The sequence below is a fragment of the Acomys minous genome (genome assembly GCF_964271855.1).
Source record: "Acomys minous genome assembly, chromosome: 13".
NCBI lineage: Eukaryota > Metazoa > Chordata > Mammalia > Rodentia > Muridae > Acomys > Acomys minous.
In genome coordinates, this window is record NC_140495.1 from 8,381,684 (window position 1) to 8,393,720 (window position 12,037).

The window sequence follows — 12,037 nt, forward strand, 5'->3', positions numbered from 1 at the left end:
GGAGCCATACCCCGACCTATGGCCTCCAAGTTCTTTGGCATAATTCCTTCAAGACAATGTTTCTCAGGAAGACTGGAGAGACTGAGAGGTTGGCCTTAACTTCTGGTCTCTCCTGCCATCCACATCCACCCAAGCCCCTGAGAAATAGGTCTCAGCACTATTCCTCCAAGTGTCACAGCCTCCAACCATCCACCTGCAGTGACAGTCAGGGCCTTTTGGTTCTGCCTGCTGCAGAGCCTTGTCTGGCCAGAAGCAGATGGGCTATCAGCTGTGACTCATCCCTCAGGTCAGACACTTCTGTGTTCAACCTACTTCAAACTCCATTTTCTTTAAACCTCAGTCATGGAGTAAGAACTTCCTGCTTCCCCACCCTCCCTCCTTCTCCCTCTCCCCCGCATGCATCCCTCACTCTCCCTCTCTCTCCTCATTTAAAAGGTCTCATAAAAGTCCCCAGCTTTCCAAGTGTGAATATTCACACCAAACACCAGGCTAACTGGCCTGACATTCTCAGGCGTACGAGACACAGCACGACAAAAAGCACAAAGGCAGGGGGCCTTTCTAAATTGGGATGTGTGAGAAACTGGGTTGGTTATGAAAGTTAATGTGCACACACACACTCCCCCTTTCAACCATGGGTGGAAAATCCAAATCGAAGCAAATGCCTTTTCAATTAAAACATGGAAAACTCCCTCTGATCTGCAGAGACAAGCCAACATCTCTGCAAGTAAATTTAATAGGCTTTTTTTTTAAAGTTTTATGTTAATTTATGATTGATTTCCATGGTAACATTATGGAAAATACCCAGTAAACTGAAAACAATTTACTGCATTACATGTCACTCTCGACTTCTGACAGGCGCTGTAATAATGAAGGAGGTATCTCTGCTTAAGAAATTCTAACTGGGTTTTAGATATATGTGCCAGGCTTTCCCAAGGGAACTTAATCCAATTATTTTTAGTCAGGATTTTATGGTGTTCTTTCCACTAAATTTAGTCCAGTGTCAGAATTCACAGAGCATAATGGCTGTGTAGATTAAGACACCGGATTACCTTCTCAGCATAAAAAGATGTGCATATTTTAGAGACTCAGTCCCACCCCCTTCACAACATCTTCATTGGGTACTTGTCCTATGGTAACAGCAAGCTAGTGACACAACGCCACTGTTCACTGAAATCCACATCACGATGGTACTACATGTGAAAATCACAACAAAACCTAACATCCACTGGGTTTTCTTTTATTACTACTTTGTGTTAATTTAGGTGACTGAGTCTCCAGGAACCCAGGCTAACCACGAATTCACTGCGTAGCTGAGGATGACCTTGAACTCCTGGCCTTCTTGCTTCCATCTCCTGAGTGTTAGGATTACAGATGTACACCTGCAGTGATAGGAATAGAACCCACCACGGCTTTGTGGATACGAGGCAAGCACTCTACCCACTGAGCTATATCGGCAGCTTCTCCATTATCTACCTAAAGGTTTTGATTTTGATTTTTGATTCTGCCAGATTTGATCAAATGAGTTGGTAATTAGCAGCTGCCAAGAGTAAGCCAATATCTTCTAAGTAAATCTACTTGAACTTTTCTGACTTTTTCTTTCTTTTTCCTTTTTCCTTCCTTCCTTTCTTTTCTTCCTCCTTCCTTCCTCTTCCTCCTCTTCTTCTTCATCATCTTCCTTCTCTCCTCCTCCTCCTATTTTTGCATACTCTGAACCATGGAAGAATTTTAAAGTCCCATAGCCATATAATCAAAACAACTTGCTAGTTTAAAATTAATACATACAAAACTTAGTAGGTAATCTTAGTTGCAGATGGAGGATGGTGTTTGACAAGGAAGAGGTAATGTTTACAGGGCTCTGACATCAACAGGTTCCCTGTCAACTCTTTGGCCTTGGAAGCAACTCAGCACCAGGCATTAAAGGATCGGAGATCAGAGCCATGATTTGCTTGAGCCAGGTTTCTTGTTCCCTAGACCCTAGTGAATGGCAGGGATACGTCGGGGACATGACAAGGACTTACTGGTTTTGACGCTGAAGTGACATGACAAGGACTTACTGGTTTTGACGCTGAAGTGGATGACGTCTTGGCAGAGTTTCAGCAGCTTGTCTTGTGGCTCTCCCGTGTCCCTCATCTCCAGGTCAAGGAGCTGCCTCAGCTGCTCAGGAGGCTGCCACTCACACACCTGGAGATTGGGTGACGGCTCGTGGTTAACTAGTTCCCAGTGGAGGCCAGGATGGGGGCACTGGAGGAGCCAGGACTCTGCCCCCAGGTAGCTCCAAAGGAGCAGAAGCCGCAGGGATTTAAATCCATGGAGGCGGCAGGCCAGCTCAAAAGGAGCTGTGGGGGCAGTGTGGATCCGACCTCCTAGGAGAACCAACATCAGCCTGGTGACACATGGGAGAGCAGAGTGAGGCAGGATGGGGTGAGAAATGAGTCACAGGATGCTCTAGGTAGAATTGACCCCAGCTGCCTGCAGCATCTACGATGTCATGGGAGTGTGCTATGACTATGGCATAAATCAGAGGAAAGAGAAAGGCAGCTCTCTCTCTTCCTTCCCCACACAGCCTGTCAGCCCAGCTGCCAGAGCAGGCCTCTCTCCCTCAAGCTATTACCATATCTTTCTGCTTAAATACCTTCATCTACTCGCCATTTTCATCAAGGTCAAAGTAGAAGACAGAAATCCATCCTGTTTGGACAGCCTTTCTGCCAGAATTTTGTCTCTGGCACTCCTACCTCCTGACTGACTCTGCTCCGTCTTCCTCAAACATACCGACTTTGTGAACACTGCTGGGCTCTCCAGGGGCTGCAGCCTCTGTCTGGACTGTGTCTCTCTTACCTGCTCTTTACTCCCTCACTTTCTGTGCAACCTTTGCTGAAATGCTTCAGTTATTTCTCAGTGACAACAATGCTGTCTCTTAACATCCCACCTGCCTATGACCCAGTCCTGATCTTTCTTCCCCAACCCCCTCCACTCTTCTGTTTCCCATGGCAGGCGTCACCGAGCTAGTCACTCATCTCTTAGGTCCTCCAGAACCACCACGGGTCCGACCCATTGGCTTGTTCATCTACAGAGCTTGCTCATCACTGTTCCAGAGCTCCTCAGTAAAGAGGGACCAGGACACACGTCCAATGGCGGTGAGTGGGGACTACAGAAGGGTATGTCTGGGAGAAGGTAGGGAGGATGAGGCTCAAGTCCGTTTACTCTAAGGCACTCAATGGAGATGGGTGGAACAGATGAACTGGCAAATAAAGAGAGCCAGACTAAGGCGGGCCTTACAAAACTCTAGGGAAGGGTCAGAGACAGACTTCTAGGCTTCCTATGAGGATGCACCAGGAGGCAAGTGCTCTCAACTCAGAAAGGAGCCACCAGGATCCCTGGAGAACAGGGCACTTAAGGAACGGGATGTCAGTGATGACCTGTGAGAGGGAGGAGGGTGACAATGAGGGAAGGAGGGAGTCTTTCTAGGATGGTTTAATAGGGCCCAAGCCAAGAATAATAAAGAGCATTCAAGGAAGAGCCCGCTGCCAAATGATGCTGAGAAGCCACGGTAAAGACCAACAAGCCCTCGTGGGAGTCATCACCATGGAGGCGTTGTTGGCAATAGGAATGTGACTGGAGAGGTGGGGGTGGAGGTGAGACTGTGGTGGAGTGGGGAGGTAGGAGGCGAAGAAACAGAGGGAGGGACTGCAGGCATCTTTTAAGAATCGTGGTGATGAAGGGGAGGGAAGAGGAGGGGAGGGGAGGCTGAGGCGAGAGACCAGGGAATGAAGTGGAGGAAGCAGGAGGAGCTGTCAAGCTGTGCGAGAGAGAGGCTCATTGGCAGACAGAGCTGAGCTAAAAGCGCCTGAGACCACCCACAGGAATGGTCACGGGCACACACAGCTACTAAACGCAGAGTCTCCAGGGAATTCTGATGAGGGAAAACTGTCTCTGAGGCTGCTTAAGACAGAAATCTGCTGCGCGGACTCCTGGGCCCAGGAGCAGTAGACAGCAGGAGCTAGAGGGGTTCAAATGGGCAGGCTATAAGGAACACAGAAATCTTGGAATTGATCTGGATCGTTGCGTGCATGCGCATGCGAGCGTGCGAGCGTGCGTGCGTGCGTGCGTGCGTATTTGAGATTCTTTAGCTGGACCACTCACTTTATCCCTTAACTTTGGGTCCTATGTTCCCCTCTTATTTACTCTCCCATAGGTCACCTACGTCATCTCTCTTTTCCAAGCTCTTCTGCAGTGTCTTTCCCAGCTTTCTTTACTGTCCTTGGCAATGAAAGCATCCCTGCAGCTTCGCTCAGCCTTCCTAAAACTAAGGTAACACCTTTGCGCACTACCTCAAGATGCCAGCTCCTCTATGAACTCTCATAAGGTCTGCCCCGAACTCACAGCACTCACCGGGTCCCCCTATTCTCTTTACAAATGAAAAGTTACCCTTCTAGTTGGATTATAAATTCAGTTTGAAACTGAACCTTTATCTTATGTTTCTTTATTTCTTCGAGGTCTCAATTTAATGCCTTTCAAGTAGCTAGCATTCAGTTAATATTTAATTACTGGGGAAAAAAAGCCTCTGTTAAAAAAAAAAAAAAGCAAACAAACATAGCCAGACATGGCGTCTCACACCTATAATGCCAGCGCTCAAGAGGCTAAGGAAGGTAGATAATTTGAGGCCAGCCTGGGCTACATAGATCTTATCTCAAAAAACTCGAATCAGTCAACATTCTAGGAGCGATTGGGGAGGAGCTCAGGAGACTCCACTCCTAGCTCGGGAGACATTGGCAGCTGATGAGGAGAGTTGACCTCTCCAGGGGTGTGGTTCCTGATAGGTTGCCTGCGCTTCAGCAGATGGTCAGCCCCCCGCCCCACCCCCCCAGAAGCAGGAGAGCAGTACAAATTAGAGTGATTGGATTCATAAAAGAAATGAAGACGCTGCAGAGGGGGAGCAGCAAGAGGAGGATGACACGAAACTGAGAAGGGGTGTGGGGCAGTCTGGGAGGAGCCGGAGGGAAGAGTGCGGTGGATATGATCAGAATACATTGCAGAGGGGCCGGAGAGATGGCGCCGTGCTTGGGAGCACCGGGTGTTCTTCCAGAGGACTTGGATTTTACTTCTAGCATCCACAGGGCAGTTCAGGGCAGTCTATAGCTTCAGATCTAGGGGATCTGGTACATCCTAATAGCCTTTGTAGGTATACATTTTAAAAAATGTATACTGTATGAAATTCACAAAGAATAAATGTCTTTTTTTTCCCTGTTTTACAAGACAGGGTTTCTCTGTGCAGCCTTGGCTGTCCTGGAACTCACTCTGTAGACCAGGCTGGCCCCAAACTCACAGAGATCCGCCTGCCTCTGTCTCCGGAGTGCTGGGATTAAAGGCATGAGCCACTATCACCCGGCAGAATAAATATCTTGTAAAAAAAAAAAAAAACAACATAATAAATAATAAAATCAAAAGTTGCTGGCAGAGAGGTATGTTCCTTAAGTAAACAAGGTTCAAATAATTTCAGAGAAATGCAGAGAGATCTGATATTAAATTATAAATAGGAGAATGTGAAAGCGGCCACGATCAATTTTGTCGTGAGCATGACTATTCTGCCCACGTTCAGAGATCATGACAATCTACTCTATTAGTTTTCTAATTAGTGACCAACATCTCAGAATAAATGCCATCACCTTCAAGCTCAGTTATAAATGGCATTTATCTGCTCCTAATATAACAGGGGGGAAATCTCTCCCATGGGCTCATTTGTTGGTAATTCAGTTCCAACAGGAGGAGCGACTGAGATGATAAAAGGCAGTTTAGCCATTCTTCGGGGTTCCTGGGGTGTATGGGGAAGAGAAGCACATGGACACTGAAGCCAGACCCCCGCAGTTAGCCCTCACTGCCCTGGGCTAGCATGTCATGTGCTTGGGATACCCGGCGCTGTGCGCCTCTTTCTCCTCTTGTCTAAACAGGAACGATAACATGCCTGCAGTTTAGGGCTATGTAGTGTGTGTGTGTGTGTGTGTGTGTGTTTCTTGTGAGAACATATGTGTGTGTAGCTGCACATTCACATGTTTGCTTGTGTGAGTGAAGTCCAGAGGACAGCCTTTCCTATCATTTCTATAGAAAACCCATTCACTTATTATTGTTATTATTTATTTTTTGAGACTGAGCTTCTCATTGGCCTAGAGCTTTCTCAGGTAGGCTTCCTAGGCTGGCCAGTGAGTTCAAGACATTTAACTGTTTCGGATCCACTGGCTGATATATTTCAAGACCATGCAGCACAGGCAGCTTTTGTAAGTGGATGAAATTCAGGTCTAGTATTTACATGGCAAGTACATGAGTTATCTCCCCAGTCCCATTGTGAAAGGATCAAATATGCAGTAAGCATGGCCTGGATCTGAGGGTGGTACTTAGCACACAGTACTGCTTCCTACAGTGGATGGCCTGGGTCTGAGGGTGGTACTTAGCATACAGTACTGCTTCCTAGACTAGACAGCCTGGGCCTGAGGGTAGTACTTAGCATACAGTACTGCTTCCTACAGTGGAAGGCACTGGTGACAAGTCTTTACTCAAGACTGAATCTGAGCCTGTATTTTAGACCTAGCCACAGTAATGCTACCACATGGCAGTTGGATTTAACAAGCTGTGATTTCTAGTGTGAGCTCAGGAAAATGACTGAGAGGCTGTTAGGTAAATCCTTGTTGGTTTTCTCTGCCTCTTCTGCATCCTGTTTGGCTTCTACCAGTGAAACAAAGGAGCTGCACAAGGAAGCTGGAGGCACACTCAGCAAGGGAAGGGTGGGGTAAGCACAACGTGGGGGGTGGGGGGGGCGGGCAGATGGGACCAGCAGGGCAGGGCTTCCTCAGGTGCTTTCTGGCCTCCAAGCCCTGGGGTGTCGGCCAGCCTAGGACAAGTCAGGCCTGACAGAGAAAAAGACAGCCTTCCAGAAAAGATGATAAGCTGCGGAGGCCAGGAAGGGAAGTGGCCACCTCTGTGGCATTAGACATCCCCCTGAGACAAAGCTCTAGAGAAACAGAAGCCTGGACAGTCTCCCTCATGTTCAGCCATACAGATGGGGAACACATCTAGGATTGTAAAAAAATATCTCTCTCTCTCTCTCTCTCTCTCTCTCTCTCTCTCTCTCTCTCTCTCTCTCTCTTTCTCTCTCTCTCTCTCTCCCTCCCTCCCTCCCTCCCTCCCCCCCCTCTGTGTGTGTGTGTGTGTGTGTGTGTGTGTGTGTGTGTGTGTGTGTGTGAATGTGGACATGTGCATACCATATGTGAAGGTCAAAGGAGAACATATACGTCTGTCCTCGACTTCAGGTGTATGCCACAGTGCCCAGCTCCACATGGGCTCTGGGGATCTGAACTCAGGTCCCAAGCGCCTTCCCCACTGAGCCATCCCCCAGCCCCACTCCCAGGATTCCCTACTCATTTTTCATTTTACCTTTTCATTGACGTCCGTAGCCTTCAAAACCACCTCTTCCATTATTAGCCTACAGGCTTCTTCAACAAATTTTTCTCCTGCTCTCACGTCTGTTTGAGGCCCATTAAGTATGACCCCATCCATAAGGATGGGGTTCTTCTTGCCGGGGGTCATCCCCTTCTAGTCAGTGTCCCCTGGGAAGGCACAGATAGAGCGGGTTTGAGAGTTCACACCGTGAAGCACAGACAAAGAAACAAGACAAAACCTCCAAAAATAGCATGCTTTTATTTATGTATTTATTTTAAGTTCTGCCCCGCCCCCATATATCTATATTGCATGCCGAGCATATTTCCCCTCAGACCCCCTGCCCTTCTGTCCTTGCCCCTCCCCACTCCTGTCAGTCTCTCTGTCACGCCCATGTCTTCTTTTCACATATGAAGGTACCATGTGTGGTACTTGTTGGCATACTAGCACATTAGCGGTCTGCCTCTAGGCTGCCTAGCAACCTCTGCCATCATTGCAGGCTGCCTACCACCAGGTGTGTGCCCCTGCCCAGGATGTAAAAGGGAACACCCACATAGTCTCTCTATCTCTTATCTCTCTCACTCTCTTACCTCCCTTCCTCCCCCCCCCCACTGCCCCCCCTCACTGTCTCTTTGTGTCTCTCTATCTCTGTCTCTCTCTGCCCTCATGGCCTACTCAGAACCTAACTCCTCTCCCCTTCACTTCCTCAAGTAAGTCTCTCCATATTCATATCTGCTGTGTGCCATCTCACTTTTAATCATCACAGTATTGATGCTCAAGGTTGTTCACTTAAGAAGTCCCACAGAGCTCACGATTCACAGGATAGGTGGAGCCATCTTACGCTGTGTACTTATACTTATTGGGCTGTGAGAGTCCATGGTGTTGACATCCCATCCTTCAGTGCTATGTCAAGTTGGACCCCAAAAGGTTGTCACTATGTACAGTGGCCATGCTGAACAGTGAAGTTCATATACAATGCCTCCTATAGCAGAGAGATGTCTTACAGAACGCCACCTCTCAAAGACAGGGAGTCATCTAGTGACACCCACACACACAGGCATTAGACATAGTTCTGCTCCCACCACAGGGGAGTGGGGCAGATGGCCATTTGGAGAAAGAGAATGGGAAACAGTGCTTTGAACCCCACCTGCAACTAGCTCTGTTCTGTAAGCATCCTCCTGAGTTTTGTCTGTCTGCTTGCTTGCTTGCTTGTTTGAGATAGGGCTCACGTAGCCCAGGTCAGCCTCAAACTTGCTATGTAACTGAAAGTAACTTTGAACTAGCGATACTCCTGCCTCCACCTCCTGGAGGTTCACGCCACTATGCCTAATTGATGCTGGCTAGAGATGGAACCCAGAGCTACGTGCATGCTCTACCAACTGAGCTACAAACCCAGCCATCATCCCTGAACATATAAAGCATATATTTGTTCAAGCTTTCAGAGCCTGCTTCATTAAGCAGAGAACCCACCTAGCAGGGTCACGAACCTCCACCTTCCTTCCCTGTGTAAACCCAGCATCCCCCTGCCCTACGAAACAACACTGTGCAGGGGTAAATAAAAAAAGGCACCCAGTCACATACACATTGTTTTCCCAAGAAAGAAAGAATGTACTTTGAAATTGGAATACCAAATAGAATTCTGTAAAACCCCATCTCATATTTGATGTCTCTGAATCACAGAAGAAGCCTGAAGGGTCATCCAGGCACCTTCAAAAAAGTAAACACTGAAATCTTCAAAGGCAGAGAGCTAGTCACCAGCTTCGTCAAGGACAGACTCCATCAGCATCTTCTCTAAATGGGAGTGCCCCCACCCTTCCAGGGCAGGTGGCTCATGGGCTGTTTTCCCTAGGAGCTAAATTTCAAAGTCTTTGTGAAAGAAAGTTTCTTTGCTTTCCAATAGTGTTTTGCTCACCATAGGGGACTGCCGAGAGGCCAAGGCTCATCTGACTTCACCGTAATTTTTGGACCATAAGACACACTTCCTCCCAAAAAAGTGGGAGGGGACAGGAATTAGGGTGCACCTTATGGCCCAATTGCAGTTTTACTGTTTTTCTTGTTTTACTGCTCTAAAAACTGGGTGTGTCTTATGGTCAGGTGCATCTTATAGACCAAAAAATACAATACCCCCAAACACATGCTCAAACACATATTTAAAAAGACCCATGTAAGACATGCATGGTATGGGGCTGGAGAGATGGCTCAGTGGTTAAGAACGTGGCCTGCTCTTCCAGAGGTCCTGAGTTCAATTCCCAGCAACCATATGGTGGCTCACAACCATCTCTAATGTGATCTGATGCCTTCTTCTGGCCTGCAGGTGTACTGCAGGCAGAACATTGCATACATAATAATAAATAAATAAATAAATCTTTTTTGAAAAAGACATGCATGGTAGCTCATGCCCTTGGGAAACTAAAGCAGGGTGATTCCAGGAATTTGAGGCCAGCATGGGCTACATAATAAGCTCCCAATTAGCCAGAACTACAGAATGAGACTATATATTGAGGGAAGAAAGGAAGGTGTTACTGTTGCTGTGATAAGACACCATGACCAAAGCAACTTGAGGAGGAAAAGGTTTCTTTGGCTTACACTTCTATATTGCTGTTTATCATCAAAGGAAATCAGGACAGGCACTCAAACAAAGCAGGAACCCAGAGGCACAAGCTGATGCACAGGCAGCGGAGGGTTGAGGCTTACTGGCTTGCTCCTCCTGGTCTGCTTAGCTTGCTTTCTTGTAAAGCCCAGGACTACCTGCCTGGGCACCACCCACAATGGGTTGGACCCTCCCCATCAATCACTAATTAAGAAAATGACCTATGCGATTGCCTACAGCCTAGTATCATGGAAGCATTTTCTCATTTGAGGCTCCTTCCTCTGCAATGACTCTAGCTTGTGTCAAATTAATATAAAATGATACAGCACAGAAGGAAAGAAAGAAGGGAACAGAGAGAAAAGACGAGGCTTGCAGGAGAGGAGGGAGAAGGAGAGGGAGAGAGAGAAAGAGAGAGAGAGAGAGGGAGAGGGAGAGGGAGAGGGAGAGGGAGAGGGAGAGGGAGAGAGAGCGCTTGATAAACATAAGTCCAGATCTATTGCATGAGCACACATCATCTTATAGTTTAAGTTTAACCATATTTTCCCTGCCAACCATATTTTTCCCTGCCAACCATTCTTAAAGATTTTATTAGTTTTTATTCTGTGTGTACGAGTATTTTGCTTGCATGCATGCCTATTAATGCAGCATCCAAGGAATCTAGAAGAGGGCGTCAGGTCCCCTGGAACTGAAGTTATGGATGGTTGTGAGCTGCCACGTGACGCTAAGAACTGAAACAAAGTCCTTTCCAAGAGTGACAACTGTTCTCACGTGCTGAGCCATCTCTCCAGCCTTCCAACCTCCAATCACTCTTAAAGAAGAAGAAATAGTTCACAGGTGCCGTCATTCATCTTCATCTTACTCCTGAGGACTTGGTTTAAACTACTTCCTGTAGCAGAAGCATCGTGCTCTTCCCAGGAGCCCCTTCCTGCCCAGATGGGCCCAGGAAAGATGCTGATTAACTGCCCCAGGAAAGGCTTGCTCCACTCTCTCTTTAGTGCCTTCAGCATTTCCTCAAGTGCAGGACAAGCCCAGCCTGGAGGCCGGACCTGGACAGGCTCAGACTGTACAGCAGAATGCGTGACAGGTAGTTTCATCAACCTGGAAATCCGCAAAACAGGAGGCTGGCTGCTTACCCAAACTACGCTTCCGAGGAAATCACTCTGGGCACCCAACCCAGATATCCAAAGCGTATTTACCACAAGCTCGGATTTGATCGTATTCTCTTTCCCTAGGCACAAACCTCTCTCCTCTTTATAATCCCTGGGTTCAGTTAGCTGTGGAAATTTGCAGAAACAATTTCTAAAAGGCAATTTCAGCCCCGGGCCTCTCCAAGTAGCTCACATTCTAAATCCACCTAAATATGCTCATGTCTATTTTCAAAACTAAAATGTCTGTGGGTTTTAAAAAATATTTCCTGTGCTTTCTAGATGCTCAAACAATATCCTCATTTATTTATTTTTCTATCATACCTCAGACAATTTTCTCCTAAAAGTTTAATGTCCTGGTAAAATTCTGTGGCCAGATAAACTGTTTAGCACCATTTTTTTTTTTTTTTTTTTGACAAAAGTAACCAATCAATTTATCTTGGGCAGATATCTGGAGTTTGGGAGAGGCAGGTCTGCAGTACCTGGCTCCACCACTACTCCCCCATGGAAGACTGAGTGCTGATCCTTCCATGCTTCCCACTAATCCTCCTCTGGAAAAGGTGTGGTAAATGCCAGTGAGGGCAAACTGAGGGAGCCCCTGCGGGGGAAATGTTTTACGTGGAAATGCCTTTCAAGGGAAGGCGCTTTCCCCTCGGGGAGAGAGAGAGAGGAAAAAAAAGTTTTCTAGGTTTTAAAAATAAAGTGGGAAAGAGGGCAATTATTCCGGGAACTGTGGTTGTGTCAGGAGGCAGTGCTATTCTTAAATACACAGGAAAAGTGAGCTTTTTCAACCTCATTAGTGGGATTTCAGGCTTTTATTGCCTGGGGATTAAGGGTAGGGTTTTTGTTTTTTGTGTTTTGTGTTTTATCCCTCCTA

At 47.1% G+C, this 12,037-nt stretch overlaps 1 protein-coding gene across 1 annotated transcript in view; it reads right to left on the bottom strand.

Annotated features, from left to right (window-relative positions):
- Positions 1 to 12,037, bottom strand: part of GADL1 (glutamate decarboxylase like 1) — a 172,169-nt gene that overhangs the window by 133,638 nt on the left and 26,494 nt on the right. Inside the window, exons 2-3 of the mRNA XM_084751879.1 lie at positions 7,423 to 7,595; positions 2,055 to 2,181 (exon numbers count right to left, since the gene is read on the bottom strand). Of these exons, the coding sequence (XP_084608005.1) occupies positions 2,055 to 2,181; positions 7,423 to 7,575 (280 nt within the window). The 5' untranslated portion in view covers positions 7,576 to 7,595. The remainder of the gene's footprint in view (positions 1 to 2,054; positions 2,182 to 7,422; positions 7,596 to 12,037) is intronic.